The following is a 26,146-nucleotide window of genomic DNA, read 5'->3' on the forward strand; positions in this document are numbered from 1 at the left end:
GGCAGTGAGGTGAGGGTGGGGAGGTGAGGGTGGTGATGGTGGTGAGGTGAGGGTGGTGATGGTGAGGGTGGTGGTGAGGGTGGTGAGAGTGAGGGTGGTGATGGTGGTGAGGGTGGTGAGGGTGGTGAGGTGAGGGTGGTGAGGGGGTGGTGAGGTGAGGGTGGTGAGGTGAGGGTGGTGAGGGGGTGGTGAGGGGGAGGTGAGGGTGGTGAGAGTGAGGGTGGTGAGGTGAGGGTGGTGAGCTTGGTGAGGTGAGGGTGGTGAGGTGAGGGTGGTGAGAGTGAGGGTGGTGAGGTGAGGGTGGTGATGGTGGTGAGGTGAGGATGGTGAGGGTGGTGAGGTGAGGGTGGTGAGGGTGGTGAGGGTGGAGAGGGTGGAGAGGGGAGGGTGGTGAAGGTGGTTAGGGTGGGGAGGTGGTGAGGGTGGTGAGGTGAGGGTGGTTAGGGTGGGGAGGTGGTGAGGGTGGTGAGGGTGGTGAGGTGAGGGTGGTGAGGGTGGTGAGGTGAGGGTGGTGAGGTGAGGGTGGTGAGGGTGGTGATGGTGGTGAGGTGAGGGTGGTGAGGGTGGTGAGGTGAGGGTGGTGAGGTTGGGGTGGTGAGGGTGGTGATGGTGAGAGTGGTGAGGTGAGGGTGGTGAGGGGGGTGAAGTGAGGGTGGTGAGGTGAGGGTGGTGAGGTGAGGGTGGTGAGGGTGGTGAGGTGAGGGTGGTGAGGGTGGTGAGGTGAGGGTGGTGAGGGTGGTGAGGTGAGAGTGGTGAGGGTGGTGAGGGTGGTGAGGTGAGGGTGGTGAGGGTGGTTAGGGTGGAGAGGCGGTGATGGTGGTGAGGGTGGTGAGGTGAGGGTGGTGAGGGTGGTGAGGGTGGTGAGGTGAGGGTGGTGAGGTGAGGGTGGTGATGGTGGTGAGGTGAGGGTGGTGAGGTGAGGGTGGTGAGCGTGGTGAGGTGAGGGTGGTGAGGTTGGGGTGGTGATGGTGAGAGTGGTGAGGTGAGGGTGGTGAGGGGGTAGTGAGGGTGGTGAGGTGAGGGTGGTGAGGTGAGGGTGGTGAGGGTGGTGAGGTGAGGGTGGTGAGGGTGGTGAGGGTGGTGAGGTGAGGGTGGTGAGCGTGGTGAGGTGAGGGTGGTGAGGTGGTGAGGTGGTGAGGGTGGTGAGGTGAGGGTGGTGAGGAGGTGAGGTGAGGGTGGTGAGGTGAGGGGGTGGTGAGGTGGTGATGTGAGGGTTGTGATGATGGTGAGGGTGGGGAGGGGGTGGTGAGGGTGGTGAGGGGGTGGTGAGGTGGTGAGGGTGGTAGGGTGGTGAGGGTGTTGAGGTGAGGGTGGTGAGGGGGTGGTGAGGGTGTTGAGGTGAGGGTGGTGAGGGGGTGGGGAGGTGAGGGTGGTGAGGTGAGGTGAGGGTGGTGAGGGGGGTGGTGAGGGTGGTGAGGTGAGGGGGTGGTGAGGTGGTGATGGTGAGGGTGGTGAGGTGAGGATGGTGAGGGTGGTGAGGGGGTGGTGAGGGTGGTGAGGTGGTGAGGTGAGGGTGGTGAGGGTGTTGAGGTGAGGGTGGTGAGGTGGTGAGGGTGGTGAGGTGAGGGTGTTGAGGTCAGGGTGGTGAGGTGGTGAGGGTGTTGAGGTGAGGATGGTGAGGGTGGTGAGGGTGGTGAGGGGGTGGTGAGGTGGTGAGGGTGGTGAGGTGAGGGTGGTGAGGGTGTTGAGGTGAGGGTGGTGAGGTGAGGGTGGTGAGGGTGTTGAGGTGAGGGTGGTGAGGTGGTGAGGTGAGGGTGGTGAGGGTGTTGAGGTGAGGGTGGTGAGGTGGTGAGGTGAGGGTGGTGAGGGTGTTGAGGTGAGGGTGGTGAGGGTGTTGAGGTGAGGGTGGTGAGGTGGTGAGGGTGGTGAGGTGAGGGTGGTGAGGGTGTTGAGGTGAGGGTGGTGAGGTGGTGAGGGTGTTGAGGTGAGGATGGTGAGGGTGGTGAGGGTGGTGAGGGGGTGGTGAGGGTGGTGAGGGTGGTGAGGGTGGTGAGGTGGTGAGGGTGGTGAGGTGAGGGTGGTGAGGGTGTTGAGGTGAGGGAGGTGAGGGGGTGGTGAGGTGAGGGTGGTGAGGTGAGGGTAGGGAGCGTGGTGAGGTTAGGGTGGTGAGGGTGGTGAGGTGAGGGTGGTGAGGTGAGGGTGGTGAGGTGAGGGTGGTGAGCGTGGTGAGGTTAGGGTGGTGAGGTGAGGGTGGTGAGCGTGGTGAGGTTAGGGTGGTGAGGTGAGGGTGGTGATCGTGAGGGTGGTGAGGTGAGGGTGGTGAGGGAGGTGAGGGAGGTGAGGGGGTGGTGAGGGTGGTGAGGTAAGGGTGGCGAGGTCAGGGTGGTGAGGGTGGTGAGGGTGGTGAGGTGAGGATGGTGAGGGTGGTGAGGTGAGGTGAGGGTGGAGAGGTGAGGGTGGTGAGGTGAGGGTGGTGAGAGTGGTGAGGTGAGGGTGGTGAGGTGAGGATGGTGAGGGTGGTGTGGTGAGGGTGGTGAGGTGAGGGTGGTGAGGGTGGTGAGGTGAGGGTGGTGAGGTGAGGGTGGTGAGAGTGGTGAGGTGAGGGTGGTGAGGGTGGTGAGGTGAGGGTGGTGAGGGTGGTGAGGTGAGGGTGGTGAGATGAGGGTGGTGATGGTGGTGTGGTGAGGGTGGTGAGGTGAGGGTGGTGAGGGTGGTGAGGTGAGGGTGGTGAGGTGAGGGTGGTGAGGGTGGTGAGGGTGGTGAGGTGAGGGTGGTGAGGTGGTGAGGGTGGTGAGGTGGGGGTGGTGAGGGAGGTGAGGGTGGTGAGGTGAGGGTGGTGAGGTGGTGAGGGTGGTGAGGGTGGTGAGGAGAGGGTGGTGAGGTGAGGGTGGTGAGGTGAGGGTGGTGAGAGAGGTGAGGGTCGTGAGGGTCACGGGCGAGGCGGGCGAAGCTCTCCCCGTGCAGCCATTCGCTGACTTCTTGGCTGGTCGGGTGACTCTTAGCAGAGTAGCAGCAGCTCGTGAGGGTGGCACGCACACACACACCGGCCGCCTTTGTCTCCCCCCCAGTGGCGATATTTACGCATCGAACAATGGTACTCATTTGAGGCTGAGTCGACCTAGGGAGATGTCCCAAGACCGGTTCAGATCATCGCTATCGCCGGGTTCGTAGCGAAGCGTGGCGCTAACCGCTGCGCCACCGCTCCCCCGCTCAAAGCACCTCTTGCTAATGTTTACAAAACAGCAGCGGGTCAACACATTTATGGCTGAGTCGACCTCCGTCAATTGATTGGGGTCCGTGAGCGGGAATTCAGTGCAGCGTCAACCACCGTGCCACCGCTCCACATGGATACACTCTACACACACACAGTGTACAACATTTACTGATTATATATAATACACATACATATATATGCAGCGATTACTGTTGCCTTGTGTGTTTACATAGCTGCGCCTTGACAAGTGGATCATAAACAGTGGGGCGTGTGCGTTGTGTGCGGAGTCTGTGCATGTGTCCTTGTGAATGCCCAATGATCTTCTTGATTCTTTCGGTAAAGTCACGTAGAAGGGAAATAATAATAAAAACAATAAAATACAATTCTCACGACGTTTTTGCCACAACGGAAGCAGCCGTCCTAAGGTGAAGAACAGGTCTGTCGGTCAGACGCTGTCTTTCCGACAGCCCTGTTCTTCACCTTTGATTATTTCCCTTCTACGTGACTTTACCGAAAGAACCAAGAAGATGAATACCTGCAGTCACGAAAGCTTTAAATCGAAAAATGCCCAATGAGTGCTCGAGAGACCAGGCTGACTGTCTGTGTCAAAGCGTTGGGTGTCTATGCAAGAGACCTGGGTGTCTGTGTGAGATACCTGGGTGTCTGTGAGAAGCCTGGCTGTCTATGTCAGAGCCCTGGGTGTCTATGTAAGTGCCATCTAATTCTACGTGAGTCTATGAAAACACATTATCTGGCAATGCTGCTGCTACTGCTGCGTCGTTGGTCGTGCACACGCACACAAAAATACATCTCAGCGTCGTCAATAACACTGCGGGCTCGAGATAGAAGAATTCTATAGGTGACATTTCGGCAAATGGGCCTTTTTCACAGCACATAAATAGGCCAGAGAGATGGAGCGCACAGGAGTTGGAGATTGCACTTCACATGGGATATATGGCTCCCCCATGTGAGTGGAAAGGTGATGTAAGGACACCTTACAATAATTCATTAATAAATGCACGGTTGCTGGGCAGCGGGTCATCGTCAGCGCAAATTGTGGTCGGTGGTTGATTGAGCACATCATTCTTCAGACAGCAAACACATTCCTGCGGAGGGAGCTGGTAGGAACGCTTGGGTTGCTCGGTCAATGGCCAGGGTCAACGGCGGCGTGGTGTATTCCGCAAATGTGCCCGACTGTGAGGGCGGGCACAAGCCGGCGTGAGTAGGTTAAACGTTGAGTTTTATAAGGGCACCACGGGGTGACCAGCCCCTCCCCACCCAGCACCAGCCCTCCCCACCCAGCCCCTCCCCATCCTCCCCTCCCCACCCAGCCCCTCCCCACCCTCCCCTCTCCACCCAGCCCCACCCCTCCCATTTTTGGATGCACGACGGACGGACACAATAATCCCCTGTGGGCTGGTGTAACCAGGAGGTTCCTACCGGTATAAACGAAGGGACAATTTTGTGGGAAAGTCCAAAGCGTTTCTTACAACACCTTTGGAAACCCTGGTCTGCCGTACACGTGTAGATGGGTGGAAATGTGTTTTTATCACTTGAGACTCTCCCCTGGGTTCAGTAGAGACACTCTTAGGGTGTTTCATGGCTGCTAACCATTATGATCCTACTGCCTTATAAATAACGCGATCTAACCCAACAACGTTTATTATGAGCATGATCATTGATTTAAAAAAACCCCCACACCTTCACCCTTCTTTCCACTCTCACGAATCCCACAGTGCGAGATGGAGAGTCAACCCACGATGGAGCTGCAACAGCAGGAGGACTTCCCGGCGTGGCTTGAGGCGCAGGGCGTGAACGAGGAGGTGGCCCGGGCCATGGACTCGGAGCTGGGCATCCGGGACTACGGGGTCTTGCGCGCCTGCGTCGGGGACGCGTGCCTCCGTGCCGAGCTCCTGTCCACGGCGCGCGACCGCCTGCCCTTCGGCTTCTACGCCGTGCTGCGGCAGGTGGTGAAGGCCCTGCAGGGCGCCGAGCCCCACGACGGCGCCGGGACACCGCTGTCCGGCGCGCTTCGCGACGTGACGCTGGCGGGGCTCGTGGAGGTGCTGCTTGCGCTGCTCACGGGCCTGAGCCGCGAGCTGGCGCTCTCCGTGCAGAAGCTGGAGGCGGTGAGCGGCGGCGGCGCCTTTGTCGGAAGGTTCCTCGCGAAGGACGAGGACTACCAGACGGAGAGGGACGATGACGATTCGCACCACGGTGAGGTTCGAGCGGCGCGTGAGGGAATCAACGGTGGCCCGTCGGATCTTCATCGGAAATATTTGCTTATGCTGAAGGAATCCGATGAGCGAAAAAGTAATTTTTTTTTTTTTTTACAGATGTCCAGTAGGGGCACGGGGGTTCAGAACAGTTTGTTTGTATCTTTGAAAGTTAGTAAGTCGAATGTTCGTACGTTGAGTAGTCTTTATCATTTCTAGATTTGAAGCTTTCGTGACTGCAAGGATTCATACTCTTACGTGACTTTACCGAAAAAACCTAATAGTCTTTATCACTCGCCGCTGATGCTAGCCGTGACCGAGCATCGGACCACTCGCACATATCCACAATCAAGTTCAAACTGCACACGGCGCGCGATTATCACGGTTTTGTGTTTCTCATGTCCCCGTGTTTAATACGAATGGTAATGTAGGACGTTTGCCGCTCACGCCATTCCAGTGGTGCGATATCATCACGAAGGAAGGTGCCGTGTTTCACAGACGGTTATAGTCTGATTCTAGATTTGAAGCTTTCGTGACTGCAAGGATTCATATTCTTAGGTTTTTTCGGTAAAGTCACGTAGGTAAAACATTAAAATTAATAAAAGTAAAATAAAATATAAAAAAAAATCACGACGTTTCGGAGGCAACACAAGCTTCCGTCTTCAGGTGGAACCGTCACAGCCACGACAGCTGTATCAAGTAAATGAGAGATTGCAGGAGCTACCACTCCGTTTAAATAATGGTTGGAGAGGGGGGAAGGGCCAAGTACAGCACACTTTTTATTCATATGGTAAGGTGAGGCTTAAGAGGGTGATCCTTTGTTATGGAGAGGTACGGTTTGTGACTCAACCTGTGACAAGGAGAAAACAACTGAACATGGTAAACCTGTAATAGTTGTCTGTCAAATAAGATTGGCCAAATAAGTGTAGTTAAATGTTTTTTGCATGGTTAATCACATCTTTCCAATGATTACTCAGTTTGTAACCATCATCACGGTTGAAATTATGTCTGTGTTTGTATATTTGTATGGCTTCGTGTACAAACCTTTGATGGTAGCCAGTCTGCCCCGTAGCGGGGCGATGCTCAATCCCTCCCTCGCTTCTCATCGTCCAGGCAACGCCGGCGACTTCTCCAACGACGACGCCGAGAGTCCAGTCCCCGAGGAGGAGGAGGAGTGCGAGTGGCGGCAGCACAGCGACAGCAGCCCAGGTGAGAGCCCAGCCCAGGTGAGAGCCCAGCCCAGGTGAGAGCCCAGCCTAGGTGAGAGGCCAGGTGAGAGGCCAGGTGAGAGGCCAGGTGAGAGGCCAGGTGAGAGGCCAGGTGAGAGCCCAGCCTAGGTGAGATCGCAGGTGAGAACTCAGTCCAGGTGCTAGCCTAGGTGAGAACCCAGCCCAGGTGAGAGCCCAGGTGAGAGCCCACCTCAGGTGCTAGGCTAGGTGAGAGCCCAGCTCAGGTAAGAGCCTAGGTGAGAACCCAGCCCAGGTGAGAGCCCAAGTGAGAGCCCACCTCAGGTGAGAGCCCAGCCCAGGTGAGAGCCCTGCTCAGGTGAGATCGCAGGTGAGAGCCCAGCCCAGGTGAGATCCCAGGTGAGAACTCGGTCCTGGTGATAACCTCTGATTAACAGAGTTGGCTACGTATGGTGTGAAAAAGGTTTAACATACATACTGAACCCAACGCCGATGAGAGCCCAGCCCAGATGAGAGCCCAGCCTCGTTGAAAAACCTGCCCAGGTGAAAACACAGCCCAGGTAAGAGCCCAGCCCAAGTCAGAGCCCAGCCCAGGTGAGAACCCAGCCCAGGTGAGAGCCCAGCCCAGGTCAGAGCCCAGCCCAGGTGAGAACCCAGCCCAGGTGAGAGCCCAGCCCAGGTGAGAGCCTAGCCCAGGTGAAAACCCAGCCCAGGTCAAAGCCCAGCCCAGGTGAAAACCCAGCCCAAGTGGGAACCTAACCCAGGTAAGAGCTCAGGTGAGAACCCAGGCTGGGTGACAGCCCAGCCTGGGTGAGAGCCCATTCTAGCTGAGAAACCCACCCTGGTGAACACCCAGCCCAGGTAAATTGTGTATCACGGAGCGAGCAGAACTGAGCACAAACAAGACAAAGAGCTGCACAAACCAGACATGAACAAAGCAAAATGATCGTCTAAAATTAAATCGCGACCATCGAATCATGGAGAGGTGAATCGTTACACACGGTGACCTCTAACCCGAGGTGACCTCCGCCCCCCTCCGCTCCTCCTCGCTGACCAGGGAAGAGCCTGGAGACCCTGTCTGGCTTCGTGCTCCCGGACGGCAGTACCCTGGAGTGCGCGCGGCAGTACTACGCCGCCTCCTCCGCCGCCGCCGCCGCCGCCAAGGAGCGCAGCGCCGCCTACGGGGCCGCCCTGCAGCTGCAGCAGCTGCAGCAGCTGCAGCAGCAGCAGCTGCAACCGCATCAACAGCCGCAGCAGAGTCAGCAGCAGCAGCACAGCGTGGACGAGATGATCGCGGCCGCAGTTGCCGCCACCGCTGCCGCCGATCCCCACCACCTCCAACACCACCAACAGCAGCAGCAGCAGCAGCAGGTGGAGGAGGCGGCCGCCGCCGCCGCCGTGGCGTCGATCAGCAGCAAAGGGCGGCCGCGCACCAACCGCCCCGACGCGCTGGCGCCGAGGCGGCAGCAGTACGAGTGCCGGCAGTGCGGGCGCGAGTTTGTGCGCTCGGACGCGCTCAAAGCGCACATGCGCATCCACACGGGCGAGAAGCCGTACCGCTGCGGAGCCTGCGGCCGCGCCTTCTCGCAGAGCTCCGGGCTCAAGACGCACCAGCGGGTGCACACGGGAGAGAAGCCGTACCGCTGCGGCGTGTGCGGGCGCGTGTTCGCGCAGTGCTCGGGCCTTCAAGTACCACATGCGCACGCACACGGGGGAGAAGCCCTACGTGTGCCAGGGCTGCGGCAAGAGCTTCGGCATATCGAGCCACTGCAACAGGCACCGCAAGATGTGCCTGCTCGCCAACGCGAGGCCGGTTCACGACGAGCGGTGACGGGTCCGTCTCCCGATGGGTCTCTTTACGCGCGGTGATCATTGGGAGTCGCTCCTGAATTAGTCGGGTTTGCCGGCAGTGCAGCGTGACGCTGAGACTAATTCCCTCCCCTCACCCCCTCCCTCCGCCGCCCCCTTTTTCCACTGACACATCTGAGCCGAGCCAGCGCCGGGTGACTGGCAACACGGGGTGGTTTTCCCAACTGCGAGCTGGAACCAAACCGTGCTACGTTGGCCTCGCAAGAAGTCTGTATCTTGCTCGAGGGCCAAGCTCCGTGCCCGGGGCGGAAGTAAGAACACGTTCGCAAATTGAATGTGATTCATACAAAAATCGCTATGGACTTTGTTCCATTCGCGAGTGTTGCAGTCCCACGAGCCGGTGCTCGTTTTACTGACCCCCGAAGGGACGATCACGGTGATGACGACGAAGATGATGACGACGTTGGTGACGACGATGAGGGTGAGCCGACCCTTGCCGCAGGATCTCAACTCGCAACCTTGAGGTCTTGAGACTGCTGCTCCGTACAAATGGAACCGTGTCGATGTATGCATCCTGTACGTGTGCGTGCTAAACGAAACTATTTTGTATCTTATCAGTTAAGGCCCACTGAGCTATTTTTCAGAATCGACTTGGCCACAAATGATAGCTCAACGAACTCGTGACCTATTTGCCAGGCGAGGCAGATAGCATTTCTCCACCGGCACATACAGTCAGTCATGCATTGATGTAGCTATGGGTATGACTGGAGTTCCCGTGATGGTTTATGCTCCGTTGACGAGATCGGCAAGGCAGTTTACCATCTCGCAAAGCGATCTGATCGGAGGCGAGTGTGAACGTGGGTCATTTTCTACTCTTCCCAGAGGTGGTGTATTTATTTAACTGAGTGGGGGGGTGGGGGGAGACCTTAGGTCCCTGTTGGGAGTCAGGATGTGAAGACTACTATTTTTAAAGCATCCCGCGTAATCGGTCGCAATTTTAAGCCGATTGCTCAACGGAATCGTTGAATCGTCTCGGTTGTACATTGTGTTTTTTGCTGAGCGGTTACAAGGTGGGTAGTCTAGGCCATGGACAGGTGGCCGCTAATTTATAACAAGCATAAATGGGTCAGCATTTACGCTATTGGAACCTCATTTGCCAGTAAAAAATATGATAATTGTTTTTTTACCCTTTTATCTGCCAACGAAACTGACACCTTTTTTACAAGGAGTCGTGTTTGCACCTTTTGGCGTCATCTGGTCCAACACCATGTGAGGCTAGGCTCTGAGGAAAGCTGTCTCGGGTGTGGACCAATAAACTTCAAGGACAGTACATACATTATCGGAGTTATGTTTTTTGTTTGCATTATGACTGCAGGTATTGTGGTCTAAGCAAACATGACTCCTTGTAAAAAAGGTGTCAGTTTTGTTGCCAGATAGAATGGTAAAAAAACAATTATCATAAATGGGTTCATCGTTGATTATAGCATGAAGGTACCCAGTGGTATTAGTTTATGAAGGCAATGCTTGCTTATGAGTGTCACTGAAATTGAACAGATTCAAGGGCATCTGTGATAGTGCAGTCAGTGGCATTCGTTTGAGTTCAAACCTTGCTGATGGACTCTGTTATGGTAACATAACGAATCACGTGTTTGGCAGTTGCTGCGTTTTATGTGTGCAACAACAACAAAAAAATCATACCGATGTATTCGTAACTAAAATCGGGGAAAATTGCCAAGGCCATTTCGTTCAAGATATGAATCTGGCTCTTTAACAGCTCGCATCCTCGTATTTTTTTAAAATGTAAATGTTGGAAGTAAAACTTTCTAAACGAGAAGCGTTTGTTTTCAGAAGAATGGTCGGGCTACGTGGCTATGTCGTCGGTATGGTTAAACATTCTGCTTAGCCTCCAGTGTTTTTAAGTTACGTGTCTTTTTTGCAAAATAACACATTGCTGCGGAGGGAGCTGGTAGGAACGTTGGGTTGCTCGGTCAATGGCCAGGGTCAACGGCGGCGTGGTGTATTCCGCAAATATGGCCGACTGTGAGGGCGGGCACAAGCCGGCGTGAGTAGGTTAAACGTTTAAGGGCACCACGGGGTGACCAGCCCCTCCCCACCCAGCCCCACCCCTCCCACCCCCCACCCAGCCCCACCCTCCCCTCCCCACCCAGCCCCTCCCTACCCAGCCCCTCCCCACCCTCCCCTCTCCACCCAGCCCGACCCCTCCCATTTTTGGATGCACGACGGACGGACGGACACAATAATCCCCTGTGGGCTGGTGTAACCAGGAGGTTCCTACCAGTAAAAATTGTTTACTATTGCTTGTACAACACGAAGTGAATTACATGGGTGCAACTCATGAACGACCGATGTCGACTCAACTTGATCTTCATTTTGATTTAAAGCTTTCGTGACTGCAGGGATTCACATTATTGGTAACAATAAAATAAAAATATAAAACAAGAAAAATGTTCACGACGTTTCGTTTGCAACACAAGCAATCATCAGGTGTGAAACCCACAGCAAGAAAATTTGAAAAAAAAGTGCCGGTTTTTTGTTAGTTTAATTTTTAAAACACCACTTTTTTTTACACAAGCAATCATCATCAGGTGTGAAAACCACGGAAAAAAGTGGCGTTTTTTTTCTTAAACTAAACTAAGAAAAAACGCCGCTTTTTTTTCTTCAAATGTTCTTGCCGTGGTTTTCACACCTGGTGATGATTGCTTGTGTTGCAATCGAAACGTCGTGAAAATTTGTATTGTTTTATATTTTTATTATTTTATTGTTTCCCTTCTACGTGACTTTACCGAAAGAAATCGTAAAAATAGCAATGGTTTTGCTTCTTTTGTTAGAAGGTCGACTTGTGTTTTGTTTTGGTTCGACTTCAGACTGACAGCTGTATTGATGGATTGCATGCTGTTACCCAGCGATGTGCATATATGTGTGTGTGTGTGGTCACCCATTCACCTGCATTGTGAAGTCTCCTGTTCAGATGTAAATGGCAATACTAAATAAACATGACGACGGCGGTGGTGGTGGTGGTGATGATGTTGGTTGTGTTGGCGAAAATATTGAAGAGCCATACATTATACCGAGAAAAAATATTTCTTAAAATCCACGCTTCAAAGTCGCGTCACCAACTCTGGGGCCGTCCATAAATGACGTCACGCACCTAGGGGGGGGGGGGTTTGAGAAATGTGACGTCACATCAAAATGCGCAACTTTAAATAAATATAGACAACACGTTCTACTTAATTAAATAGACTTCTTAATAAATGTTTTCTCCTACAACATCAGAGTACAGCGCCACATTAAATACGCACTACAATGACAATAGTTTTAAAGCGATTTGAAGCATATTCTTGATTCTTTCGGTAAAGTCACGTAGAAGGGAAATAATAAAAAAATAAAACAATTAAATTCTCACGACAGCTGTGGTTTCCACACCTGATGATGATTGCTTGTGTTGCAATCGAAACGTCGTGAGAATTTTATAGATTTATTTGTATTATTTAATTATTTCCCTTCTACGTGACTTAACCGAAAGAACCAAGAATATGAATCCCTGCAGTCACGAAAGCTTTAAATCGATTTGAAGCATGTTTTTTTTGGGGGGGGGGGAGCTTTGTGACATCAAATTTTAGGGGGGGGTCTGACTTTTTGTGACGCCGTGTGACGAAGGGGTGGGGGGCGGTCAAAAAAAATTGTCCAAAATCGCGTGACGTCATTTATGGACGGACCCCTAAGTTTCAAGTTCCATTTGGTTAACACCATTCGAGAAGTCAAGAGGCCAGGATAGGAGATGACGCCATCTGGTCGAACACTGCATGAGACTAGGCTCTAAGGAAAGCTGTCTCTGGTGTGGACCAATCAGTTTCAAGGACAATGCATACATTATCAGATTGATGTTTTTTTGCATTCTGTATTATGGAGATGGCAGAGCAACCACGACAATTTCACATTCTGGTGGTCAGACCAGGCAACCGCGTTCGGAGCAGCAGCAGCAGCAGTTGACTCCTTCGTATCGGTGTGGATCGGAGCATCGGCGGTCCCGTTACACGTGGTACGATCTGTTCTGGATGACCACATTGGGACGCTGCTGGAGAGGTTTGTTTTACTGGTAGGAACCTCTGGTGACACCAGCCCACAGGGGATTATTCTGTCCGTCCGTCCGTCTTGCAGGGAGGGGCTGGGTGGGGAGGGGCTGGGTGGGGAGGGTGGGGCTGGGTGGGGGGTGGGGGTTGGGAGGGGCTGTGTGGGAGGGGCTGGATGGGGGGTGGGAGGGGTTGGGTGGGGCTGGTGGGGAGGGGCTGGGAGGGTAGGGTGGGGAGGGGCTGGGAGGGGAGGGTGGGGAGGGGCTGGGTGGGGAGGGGCTGGGTCGAGGGTGGGAGGGTTGGGGCTGGGTGGGGAGGGGCTGAGTGGGGAGGGGCTGGTCACCCCGTGGTGCCCTGATAAAACTCAACGTTTAACCTACTCACGCCGGCTTGTGCCCGCCCTCACAGTCGGGCATATTTGCGGAATACACCACGCCGCCGTTGACCCTGCAGGCCATTGACCGAGCAACCCAACGTTCCTACCAGCTCCCTCCGCAGGAAAGTGTTAATATTTGTAATTTTCCACTGACCCAGCGTGGTGAAGTATGGTCATTTAACCCACCGTTGTCAATCCAGCAGTGGGTTTTCGAAGGATCGTGGAATTATTACGGTGCGGTCGCTCGAATCTGTTTCAACTGCCCCCATGATTACATTATGACCCCTTTCTCCGATTCGAGATCTGACATTGATGACACACACACCCCCCCCCCCCCCCTTGCTGTCTCTGCGTTACATTTCAAATCACGAACGGAGATCATCATCATGACCCCCAAAGAGGAATTTCCGTCTCTCCGATAATCGCAAAGGGGCCGTCCATAAATGACGTCACGCGATTTTGGGCGATTTTTTACATCCCCCCCCCCCCCCCCCCCATCGTCACACGGCGTCACAAAAAGTCAGACCCCACTAGATTTGAAGCTTTCGTGACTGCAAGGATTCATATTCTTAGGTGTTTTCGGTAAGAATATCAGACCCCCCTCTCAAATATGACGTCACAAAGCTCTGCCCCCCCCCCCATAAAAGAATAAGGGGCCGTCCATAAATGACGTCACGCGATTTTGGACGATTTTTGACCCCACCCCCCCAGCGTAATTAAAAGTCAGACCCCCCCCCCCTGAAATATGACGTCACAAAGCTCTGCCCCCCCCCCCCAAAAATATAAAACATGCTTCAAATCGCTTTCAACTATTGTCATTGTAGTGCGTATTTAGCGTGGCGCTGCACTCTGATGTTGTAGGGGAAAACATTTATCAAAAAGTCTATTTAATTAAGTAGAACGTGTTGTCTGTATTTATTTAAAGTTACGCATTTTGATGTGACGTCACATTTCCCAAACACCCCCCCCCCTCCCCCATCGTCACACATCGTCACAAATGTCTGACCCCCCCCCCCCCCCTAGGTGCGTGACGTCATTTATGGACGTGCTCCCCCCTCCCCCCCAAGTGCAACAACACGGGGGGCTGACGGCGCAAATCGCCGCGGTCCCCCAGCCTCGCGCACGGCGGAATCGGCGGCCGGGGAAACGCGAAGCTGCGTCCGCGACGCGTGGAGATCAACACGCGGACGACGACGAGTTGACGAGGAGTTGACGAGGTTAATGAGGTTCATGGGGAGTTCATGGGGAGTTGAGGAGGTTAATAAGGTTCATGGGGAGTTGATTAGGTTCATGGGGAGTTGAGGTTCATGGGGAGTTGACGAGGTTAATGGGGAGTTGATGAGGTTCATGGGGAGTTCATGGGGAGTTGATGAGGTTCATGGGGAGTTCATGGGGAGTTGAGGTTCATGGGGAGTTGACGAGGTTAATGGGGAGTTGATGAGGTTCATGGGGAGTTCATGGGGAGTTGATGAGGTTCATGGGGAGTTGATGAGGTTCATGGAGTTAACGTGGAGTTGACGAGGTTAACGAGGTTTATGGGGAGTTGATGAGGTTAATGGGGAGTTGAGGTTAATGAGGTTCATGGGGAGTTGACGAGGTTAATGGGGTTAACGTGGAGTTGACGAGGTTAATGAGGTTCATGGAGAATTGATGAGGTTAACGGGGAGTTGACGAGGTTAATGAGGTTAACGGGGAGTTGACGAGGTTAATAAGGTTCATGGGGAGTTGACGAGGTTAATGGGGTTAACGGGGAGTTGACGAGGTTAATGAGGTTCATGGAGAGTTGATGAGGTTAACGGGGAGTTGACGAGGTTAATGAGGTTAACGGGGAGTTGACGAGGTTAATGAGGTTAACGGGGAGTTGACGAGGTTAACGAGGTTAACGGGGAGTTGACGAGGTTAATGAGGTTCATGGGGAGTTGACGAGGCTCAAAAACATCATTCCGCTTTGTAAATCTGGCGCACTACTCACGCGAATTAGGTGGAATTGCTTTCGCCGCATATCTGCCCGGAGTTCTACAACAAGTGCTGATGTGACCTCTTCCAGGAATTTGGGTTCTAGATGTTGTTCTACGCTGCAGTGCGGTGGCCACATTGTCTCACCGTGAATTTAAAGCCTCTTTTTAAAATCCTTTATATTAAGTTCGCTTGCGTGCTTGCTTGCTTGCTTACGACCGTGCAAATCTTTCGGTCGTTTTTTAACCCACTTCCCGTGATCCAATCGAGCTAACATTTTGCACACAGACTCGTTGTGCGAGACAATTAATGTTCGTGAAAATTGTTTCCCCAAAATTTTACACTGTTTAGGGAAAATAAATTAAATATTTAATTACCAATTGCTTAATACTGGCAGACAATCATCTGACCCATAGGTGGCAGCCATCTCAAGCCAGAGGACGGGAGGACTCTAGCCGCCACGCATATAAAGGATTTATAGTGAAAAACTTTGTTTTTACGGGTTATACTTATTTTTCTTTCCTCTTCTCATTGACGAAGCTTCAAATTCACGTCGAGGCAACCATCCCAAGATATTTTATCTACCGACAGAGGTGGTTGCTGGCGAAAGTTGTCGAGACATTTTTTTAACTCTCATTGCCCTGATGCCTATAGCAAAAAATAGAACACACAGCAACTGGTTAAGTAAAAAAAAGGCTAATTGCAAAACAAATAACTTAAAAATGAAAAAAATGAACGGCTGTTCGTTTTTGCGGTTGAATCTTTGAGTTGTGTCCACCAGCTGTGTAGTGTAAGCAAGCAATTGTAGCGCTTGCAGTTTACCTTAACTTGAACTTCTGTCGCACCGCATGTATCCAATTGTGCTAATCAGAGGTGCGGGAGGACAAACTGAACACAAAGCGCAGCTCACCTTGAAGTGAAATAACCCTGAGAAGCCTGAAATTAAGCAATTCAATCTCCCGTGTTCCCGTCATCCAGTCGACAACGATGGCGTGTGCGGTGTCCGCTGTCCCTCCTGCCACCACTCACCCTGCCCTGGAGCCGAGCGGAGACTTCCCGGCGTGGCTGGAGGCGCAGGGTGTGAACGCGGAGGTGGCCCGGGCCATGGACTCGGAGCTGGGCATCCGGGACTACGGGGTCCTGCGCGCCTGTGTCGGGGACGGCCTCGTGCGGGCCGAGCTGCTTACCGCGGCGCGCGACCGCCTGCCCTTCGGTTTCTACGCCGTGCTGCGGCAGGTGGTGAAGGCCCTGCGGGGCGCCGAGCCCCACGACGGCGCTGGGACGCCGCGCTGGGACGACGCCGCCGCCGCCGCCAGCAACGCCTCCTCCTCTCCTGGAGACGTGACGCGGGGAGGCCTGGTGGACATGCTGCTCGCGCTGTTGAGTGGCTTGAGCCGGGAGCTGCTGCTGTTCGTGCGGAGGTTGGGAACTGTGGAAGGAGTGGGATACGTGGAGGATTTTGTGACGGATGATGGGGGTCACCATCCGGCCGAAGAGGATCAGCACAACAGCCACTGTGAGTTTGTTTTTTTTTATTTTAGAGGGGAGGAGGTGTGACCGGGTTAGCTCAAAGATGGGAGCGCTGAGACACTGCTGAGATTTGGCATTGGAATCCAAGATTTGGCCATCTGTGATTAAATCACATGGGTTGGACCAGATGACGCCAAAAGGCGCCTTTTGGCGTCATCTGGTCCAACACCATGTGAGACTAGGCTCTAAGAAAAGCTGTCTCGGGTGTGGACCAATCAACTTCAAGGACAGTGCACATTATCAGAGTTATGTTTTTTGTTTGCATTATGACTGCAGGTATTGTGGTCTATGTAAACATGACTCCTTGTAAAAAAGGTGTCAGTTTTGTTGCCAGATAGAAGGGTAAAAAACCAACTATCAGTTCAGGGTTAGTTTTATCTATGGGACCCTTTTTTTGTTGTGTAATAGGCGTCTATTTGGTGGTTGAACATCTCAATAGCTGTATTCATGCCAGATAGGGCAAAGCCTTTTTTTATATATATTACTAGCTTTGCTACCCGGCTTCGCCCGAGACTTGGATTCTTGTCTTGGAGTAACACACGGCCTACGCGGAGGGTGGGGGGAGGGGTGCGTGACGTCAGCAGGCACACTGCGTGACGCTGCCGCATGCGGGTGACATCACAGATGTGACGTCACCGCTCACGGTGCAAAATACAATAATATATCCATTATTGCGCCCCCCCCCCCGAAAAAAAATACGAAAGTCATTTGTTTTCTTTTTTGCATTGTGTACAGTCTGGAAACTACCCACATGCAAAATTTCAAGTTTGTTGCATGTCGGGAAGTATGCAAAACATTTCGACACACATTCACAAATTTCCCTTTTATATATATAGATTCAATACAAGTTTGCTTATATAAATAAAATACATGTTGTTTGGAGATAACTCTAAAACACAGCAGTATGTGTATCCACCCATACACATCTAGGGTAGATGTTGACAGCAGACAAGGTTCTAATTTACGGGCGAACGGAAGCAGCGTGGAGCTCTTTCTGAGAAAACTGAATTGGATCATGAACGGTAAGCGTGCCGGCGTGCCCAAAGAAGACGGTTGCGGTCTGTGTGTCCGTGCGCGCTCCCAGCTGTGACTTACGGACCCGAAACGCGCAAACGCCGACAAATTAAATGGATCAAGAGTTGAGAAGCACGCAAACAAGAGCGAGGAGAATTTCACGCTTCGAATACGCCGAGGGACTTGGAAGGGAGGGGGGGCCGAGTGGATCGTGGAACGATTGCAAATCAACGACCGTGTTTGTTGAATGTTGCGAGAAGCGAGAGTGGGCTCAAGCCAGCGGACCGTTGCCAGAAGGGGTGATGGCCATGGGTTATGAGTGGTGATGAAATAGCAGCCAAGGTACAGACGAAACGATGAAATCAGTTCGTGCGCAGTCGATGGTTTGTAGCATCCCAATGGCGTAGGGAAGACTTAATCCACCAATGGATAGTTCATGGCTGAAGATGTGATCACCAATAGATCGTGAGGTTGGCACTCTTAACCATACCGTCAGCCAGCCGGATATTATTGGTTATTCTACTTCCAATTTAGTGCTAAATGTGTGGCAGACCACCGTAGCCTGTACTTATGACGCGTGCCCGGTCTGTGTGCCTCTCAGGTACCTTGGGTGAATTTACCGATGCTGAGGAACCGTGGACCCCGGTACAAGGAGCTGAGGGTCCGGACAGCCAGGAGCCCGCAGGTGAGTGTGGCCGGACGCTGGGCCAGTGTGGGCGATGGGCATGGGTGGGAGGAGTTGATTGAACATAAGTATAACCCGTAAAAACAAAGTTTTTCACTCTAAATCCTTTATATGCGTGGCGGCTAGAGTCCTCTCGTCCTCTGGCTTGAGATGGCTGCCACCTATGGGTCAGATGATTGCCTGCCACCATTAAGCAATTGGTAATTAAATATAAAAAAAAATTCCTAAAAAGTGTAAAGTTATGGAAAAGAATTTTCACGAAAATAAATTGTCACGCACAACGAGTCTGTGTGCAAAATGTCAACTCGATTGGATCACGGGAAGTGGGTTAAAAAACGACCAAAAGGTTTGCACGGTCGTAAGCAAGCAAGCACGCAAGCACGCAAGCACGCAAGCAAGCAAGCAAGCGAACTTAATATAAAGGATTTTAAAACTATCACTTTGGCAAAAAAAAACATTACCAAGCTGCAGCGTGTACAAAGTCCTTTGGCACGTGTCGTGACGGGTACTGCAAGATCGTGTCCGTCCAGTGCTCGCCGAGCTGGATTGGCTTCTTGCTGCCGAGCAAATACATTGTGAGGTCGCACTCATTACGCGCAAAGTGCTTACCACAAATTAACCACAATATCTTGCTGATTTAATCGAGGAGCACGCAAACTCCGGTCGTCCTCGCAGCAGCGGCTTTTGGCTAGCCATTGAACCAGGACGGTGGTGACCGGATCATGCGCTTTCATATGCGCTGGTTTTGCGGCCGTCTGGAATGCTCTTCCTTCCGACACAGGCATCGGCAACATTGACGTGCCGACGTGCAATGTAGTATCTGCTATGACTTACGTACGCTACCTATAAACCTTAAGGGAGCGTCCTCTCTCGTGCAGAACCTCTGCGAGGCCACTCCGAATTCTTCATCGAAGACGGCGCCCTGCAGCCCAAAGTCGCCATTAAGATCGAAGAACTCTCCGAGGATTCCACCACCGCCGCCACCGCCGCCGCCACCATCCCCGCCACCGCCGCGGTAATTGACGACACGAAAGCCGCCGTTCGATGCCGCGCTGAGCCACAAGACTGGCACGAGTCGACCCTCCCGGTGAAATGCTCACCGGATTGCTCACCGGGACGAGGGCTCCCGCCGACAGCGGCGACTGTCGCGACAGCCCGGCGGCGGCGGCGGCGGCGGGCGTGGCCGTCGGTGGCGGTCACCGCGGCGGCAGCGGCAGGCGTCGCGCCCTCGGCAGCAGCGACGGCGGCAACGGCGGTGCGTGAGCGCCCCTTCCGTTGCGACGTGTGCAGCCGCGCTTTCGCGGAGTACTCCAACTACCGGCGGCACACCCGTACGCACACGGGCGAACGACCCTACCGGTGCGAGGCGTGCGGCCGCGCCTTCTCCAAGCGCAGCAACATGAAGAGGCACCAGCGCAGCCACAAAGGCGAGAAGCCGTTCGGCTGCGACGTGTGTGCCCAAGGATTCACGCGACTCTGCAACCTCAAGGTGCACCTGCTGAAGCACGCCGGGGAGGGGGTGCGCAGCGTTCCGGGGAAGCGAATAGCCCGGTCCACTGCGATGGCGGATGGGAGATTCAGAACTCTCTTTTGCTACCGCGTAGGTTTTTAAGCGGTTGCATGGCGGGGCTCTCTCGCTGCGTTTTCGGGGGTCGTCCCTCCAGCGCGTGTCGATTTATATTTGCGAGAGAAACTCTCGGCGCGTGGAGCGAAACGGCAGACCGTCATGCCGAACGATAGTGATACAACCTGAAAACGTATCGGAGAACTAACGCCTCTTGTAAAAAAAAAAATTTTTTGTCTTGTTTCCCCAAATTTATTCGTCGAGCGGGGTGCCACTGTTCATGTTAGATAATGGCCCGTGGAAGCGGATATATTGTACAACTACTCCTGAGATGTCTTCAAATGACCTCTGGATTACACAGTGTGGGGGGCATCACTTTCTCACCCGGTTAATACTGGTAAGAACCTCCTGGTTACACCAGCCCACAGGGATTATTGCTTCCGTCCGTCGTTCAGGGAGGGCTGGGTGGGGAGGGAGGGGCTGGGTGGGAGAGGGGGGAGGGGCTGGCTGGGGAGGGTGGGGCTGGGGTGGGTGGGGAGGGGCTGGTCACCCCCGTGGTGCCCTTATAAAACTCAACGTTTTACCCTACTCATGCCGGCTTGTGCCCGTCCTCACAGTCGGCCATATTTGCAGAATACACCACCCTGGCCATTGACCGAGCAACCCGACGTTCCTACCAGCTCCCTCCGCAGGAATGTGTTAACAGTTGGCTGCCTGCATTTGAAGCTCGCATCTCAGCGATGCAAGCTCAGCAATCTGACTTGTGAAGCCACCCGTCCACCTCATGATGCACGGTTCTGCTTGGGTGAATCAGGGAGCTAATCGTAGGCACACAATCAGGCATCTATTGTCACACTCACCATACATACGTCGAACCTTGCGTGTGAGAGTCAATCATTTGCGATTCATGCAAGTGTTACGCGAAAGGTACACTTACATCACGTTAGGCTATAATGGCAAGAAAAACGGCAAAGTGAGAGAGAAAAACATCTAGATGTTAAAAACGAGGCAAAGAAATTCCATAATTCTGGAAATGATTTAAACCCCCGATTTGGGATAATTTATCGAATAGCTGGGGTTGCGTTTGAGAGCGTGGAATTATTACATGGCTAGATAATATCTTTTAGCGAACCATCAAACAAAGATGGTCGCTGCATCGCGCGCTTTCAGATGCGCTTCTGCGGCCGTCTGGAAAGCTCTTCCGGTATTAGGAAGCCACTGGGTGCTATGCACTTTTAAATCATTGAGATTGAAAACTAATTTCTTTAGAGCTGCCGTTTGTGTTTGGTTTGTTGTCCTTCCCCTGAACGTCCGATTAGCGCAGTTGGCTACGTACGGTGCGAAAGAAGTTGAACATATACACGAGGGTGATGGTTAAGGGAAATTCTACTGGAACATTATAGAATTAAAAGGTTAATCGTATTCAGGGCATTGCGGATGTAGAATTCAGGATTCATCGTTTTGCTTTATATATTTTACATTTTTCGCAGAATTTGCCAATTTTTTTATTGCATTTTTATCCAGAACCCCTAGTTTGATTGCCATTTTTACAAAACTTTCAGAATCAGAATATTTATTTACTTGGTATGTTCGGATGTCAAACATAAATTCAGGAGGCTTACGATATACACCACGTTGTGGCCTCGTGGAGATGTGTTTATATTTAATTTAGAATTCTTCCGTTCCCTCATTAAATACTTGTTTACGTATGCATGATGTGTGTGTGTGTGCTTTTGTTTATGCAATTTCATAAATGCTAACGACGGTAAATGGTTCCACGAAACCAGTCGCTAAGAGATTTGGTCGTTAAAGCGAATATAGGAAATTCACGTTAAAGGCTTAATTCGTGGCATCCAAAGTTCCCCTTTTTCATCCAAAAAACGTACTTTGTAATATTTAAACAATATATATTAATAGATAAAGATACATTATAAACATATATTTTTTTAAACATGGGTTAATTGATGCATTCATATTTACTGTACCTACAACAGGGGAATGGTCGGTAAGACGGACACATTGGGCTCTATGGAGGGCCGTCGTTAAGCGATTAGTCGTTAACAGGGGTTATATTGTACAGTACTACACACTACACTAATACTACACTACATCATACACTGCAATATGCATTACTATACACTACACTATACATTACTGTACAGTACACTACTATATACTACACTATACACTGCACTATACATTACTAGATACAACACTAATATATACTACACTATACACTACACTACTATATAATACACTAAACTACACTATACACTAACATTTTGCTCTATGGAGGCTCGTCGTTAACAGGGGCTGGTCGTTAAGAGGGGTTATAATGTCCAGTACTATACACCACTACACATATACTACACAATACACTACATTACTATACACTACACATTGGCCTCTATGGAGTTTTTGTCGTTAAGGGAAAGAATTGTTAACAGGGGCTGGTCGTTAAGATGGGTTCTACTGTCCAGTACTATACACTACACTATATACTACACAATACACTATGTTATACTGGTAGGAACCACCTGGTTCCACCAGCCCACAGGGGATTATTGTGTCCGTCTGTTCGTCGTGCATCAAAAAATGGGAGAGGTGGGGTGGGTGGGGGGTGGGAGAGGTGGGGCTGGGTGGAGAGGGGAGGGGCTGGGTGGGGGGTAGGAGGGGGTGGGCTGGTGTGGGAGGGGCTGGGTGGGGCTGGGGGAGGGGCTGGTCACCCTATGGTGCCCTTATCAAACTCAACGTTTAACCTACTCACGCCGGCTTGTGCCCAGCCCTCACAGTCGGGGCATATTTGCGGAATACACCACGCCGCCGTGACCCTGGCCATTGACCGAGCAACTCAACGTTCCTACCAGCTCCCTCCGCAGGCGGAATGTGTTTTTTAGCAGCATCTATATCCATAAAACAATGGGATTTTTTTTTGGGGGGGGGGGGGGTTAGATCGTGTAGATATTTAAATGTGTCGTTAAACCCGCCACCACCCGACACAGTCAATTGTATAAGGTTCTTCACGTAATCATCTCCATATCTGGGTCCCGCTTACTGGAATGCCGCGCGATGACGTCATCCGACGCTTTCACCTTTTCGCGTGACGTCACATTACATTTCCGTCACCCGCGAGCCCTTTCAAAGCGCCGCGATGACGCCACCGCCGTGCGCGATGACGTCACACGACGTGGGGGGGGTGGGGCGCGCGCGACCGTTCCCGCAACGTCATCACGCAGCCGCTGTGCGTGATGACGTCACGACGGGATGGTGGGGGAGGCGCGCGACCGTTGTTCCCGCAACGTCATCACGCAGACGCCGTGCGCGATGACGTCACGGTGGGGGGGGAGGCGCGCGACCGTTGTTCCCGCAACGTAATCACGCAGAGCCGTGCGTGATGACGTCACGAGGGGTGGTGGGGGGGATGCGCGCGACCGCTGTTCCCGCAACGTCATCACGCAGACGCCGTGCGTGATGACGTCACGACGGGTGGTGGGGGGATGCGCGCGACCGCTGTTCCCGCAACGTCATCACGTAGACGCCGTGCGTGATGACGTCACGAAGGGGTGGTGGTGGGGATGCGCGCGACCGCTGTTCCCGCAACGTCATCACGCAGACGCCGTGCGTGATGACGTCACGAAGGGGTGGTGGGGGGGATGCGCGCGACCGCTGTTCCCGCAACGTCATCACGCAGACGCCGTGCGTGATGACGTCACGAAGGGGTGGGGGGGGGATGCGCGCGACCGCTGTTCCCGCAACGTCATCACGCAGACGCCGTGCGCGATGACGTCACGACGGGTGGTGGTGGGGATGCGCGCGACCGCTGTTCCCGCAACGTCACACGCAGACGCCGTGCGTGATGACGTCACGAAGGGGTGGTGGGGGGGATGCGCGCGACCGCTGTTCCCGCAACGTCATCACGTAGACGCCGTGCGTGATGACGTCACGAAGGGGGTGGTGGTGGGGATGCGCGCGACCGCTGTTCCCGCAACGTCATCACGCAGACGCCGTGCGCGATGACGTCACGAAGGGGTGGTGGGGGGGGGTAAGTGCGCGAATCAAAATTGAGCTACCGTTCAACATTGCACGGACAGACGAAAGTTTAATATGAAATTCCATTAAACAGTGCACACTGTTAAAGAATAAACGAACGGACCAAAGTTGATTCCATAATAATCGTAATACTAACAACATTATAACATCACGTCCGCGTGCGTGCGTGCGTGATGACGCAGGCACGCGCGGCTCTCGTGCGTGATGACGCAACGCGCGCGGCTCGCGTGCGTGCGTGATGACGCAGCCACGCGCGGCTCTCGTGCGTGATGACGCAACGCGCGCGGCTCGCGTGCGTGATGACGCAGACACGCGCGGCTCGCGTGCGTGCGTGATGACGCAACGCGCGCGCGGCCCGCGTGCGTGATGACGCAAGGCGTGCGTGATGACGTACGAGGGGGGGGGGAGTAGTTGTTGGGGGTGCCACAAGTGAACCTCCCATAAGGCCGCTAAGTTTAAAAAAGGAACCGGCAGAGACGCTGAGCAGCGGCGGTGGTTGTTGTGTCTGTGGGTTTGTGTGGAGTTGGTAGAGGTCAGACAAACAAACCTCCCTTCAACCAACTTCGTCGTCGTCGTTGTGTTGTGTGTTATTTTTAGGTGCCTCCCCAATTTTTTTTGGTTGATTTTCTTTGAATTTTCGTTGGAGAGTGAAGCCCAGCAATGGCCACGAAAGGAGTCGAGGTCGGCATGGTGGTCATGATCAATAGGAGCGACGGTGAGAGGGTGCGGTGGGTGGTTGGGGGGGGTTGTTGGTGGAGATTGTTGTTGTTGTTTGCGAGTAGGGTTTTTAAAAAGAGTGGTGGGCATCGATTTTAGTTTGGAACGTGGCGCCGCCTCCAGCAGAAAAACCAAAAAAAACGTGTTGGCAGACATGCAAAGACAAAGATCCCCGTGTAGCCTGTAACAGACTGCAGGGCAAGTGCTGTTAGCGAGTAGCAGCTATGAAGGCCGGCACTGTGGCACCACGAGGAGGGCGTGGGTGGCAAGCACCACCACCACGCCCGGCCGCCTTTGTCTCTGCCAGTTGGCGGTGTTTGCTACACCACCGCAGCAGGTACTCATTGAGGCCGAGTCGACCTAGGGGGGAGGCCTAGGACCCGGTGCTGTTGGCCGTGGGCTGGAGTCGAACTCTGGTGGCCGGGTTCGTAGCGCTAACAACTTCACTGCCGTGCCCCATACAGAGACGCGCATGGACACATCGTATGTTCCGTGTCAAAGTGAACATCTCCACATGTTACTTTGACATGGCACTGAGAGGCATTGGGAGTGGTATTCAGTCGCACGAGGAAGACCTCAATCCAGATGTTGATGATTAGACTTAGTACTTGGAAGTAAAAGAATGGGAATAGGTGATTTATTCTAGATTTGAAGTTTTCGTGGCCGCAACGATCAATACTCTTTGGTTCATTCGGTAAAGTCATAACAAGTTGCTGTGGTTGTCCCACCTGATGAAGGACGCTGTGTTGTGGCCGAAACGTCGTGGTTTAATTTTCTTTATTTTATACCTACCTGGCTTTATCGAAAGAACCAAAGAGTAACACAATTTTTGTTCCTGGGTACTAAATGTGACTTTTTTAATTGCCTATGCCTAAAGTTTAGAAAATGGCTATGCCACAAAACTGCTTTTGTGACCAGGGCTTTACGTGAACGAAAGCCACAATTCACAAGTTTTCTCATTGAAAATAGGTAAATTGAACCTTGTGGCGGTACCATGTCCTTGATGCAGTCATTTTAGTCTTTTCTTGGTTAATTTTTGTTGTATTCCGACCGCAGGTATTGTGGTAAATGCAAACATGACTCCTTGAAAAAAAGGTGTCAGTTTTGTTGGCAGATAAAAGGGTAAAAAACAATTCTCATTTTGCTACTGGCAAAGGAGGTTCCAATGGTGTTATTCTTGTTCTTTCGGGAAAGTCACGTAGTTAGAAAAGAAAAATGAAATATATATTTTACAAATAAGTTGAAAATAATCAAAGCAAAAAAACCTTAGAAGCAGTTGCATTTGAGGCTTGCCCCCCCCCCCCCGCTTGTGTTGCTATCGAAACGTCGTGGGTTTTTTGCTTTTATTATTTTCAATTTTAAAATTGAATAAAAAATATTTTTTATCTACGTGACTTTACGAAAGAATCGAAAATATGAATCCCTGCATTCACAAAGTTTAAAGTCAAAATTCATTCTTGGTTTGAAACTTCGTGACTGATGACGACCGCTTGTGTTGCGATCGAAAACGTCGTGATTGTTTAATTCAATTTCTAACTACGTGACTTTACCGAAAGAACCAAGAGTATAAAAATCATTTTTAAGTCTGTGTTGATGGTCAGCGATGCGGGCAATCGACATCTCGACGAGTGTGCACGATGCACTATTAAAAGTTGAATTTTCGACAACGGATTTTTTAATGCTAATGTTTGACGTTTTGACATCGCGGAGTGTGGCACTGATTTCGGATTGATTGGTACCCCAGTCACGGAAAAGTAATACCCCTGGGAAAATATATTGTCCCATAAATAAAAATAT

General features: G+C 52.4%; 2 protein-coding genes across 2 annotated transcripts in view; both read left to right on the forward strand.

The window, feature by feature from the left end:
* The window catches only part of LOC133359020 (uncharacterized), a 45,011-nt gene extending 35,242 nt beyond the window's left edge, over positions 1 to 9,769 (forward strand). The window contains 4 exon segments of the mRNA XM_061577392.1: positions 4,891 to 5,371; positions 6,484 to 6,579; positions 7,615 to 8,233; positions 8,235 to 9,769. Coding sequence (XP_061433376.1) covers positions 4,891 to 5,371; positions 6,484 to 6,579; positions 7,615 to 8,233; positions 8,235 to 8,388 — 1,350 coding nt within the window. The 3' untranslated portion in view covers positions 8,389 to 9,769.
* A 4,173-nt stretch (positions 9,770 to 13,942) lies between these two features.
* LOC133359021 (zinc finger protein GLI4-like) lies at positions 13,943 to 19,630 on the forward strand. Its single transcript, XM_061577393.1, has 4 exons — positions 13,943 to 14,050; positions 15,768 to 16,305; positions 17,935 to 18,018; positions 18,897 to 19,630. Exons 2-4 carry the CDS (start codon positions 15,777 to 15,779, stop codon positions 19,628 to 19,630), a joined length of 1,347 nt encoding a protein of 448 aa, XP_061433377.1. The 5' UTR covers positions 13,943 to 14,050; positions 15,768 to 15,776.
* The last annotated feature ends 6,516 nt before the right edge of the window (positions 19,631 to 26,146 follow it).

Source organism: Lethenteron reissneri, chromosome 64 (genome assembly GCF_015708825.2).
Source record: "Lethenteron reissneri isolate LAM-NWPU_2019-01 chromosome 64, ASM1570882v1, whole genome shotgun sequence".
In the NCBI taxonomy this organism is placed as follows: Eukaryota; Metazoa; Chordata; class Hyperoartia; order Petromyzontiformes; family Petromyzontidae; genus Lethenteron; species Lethenteron reissneri.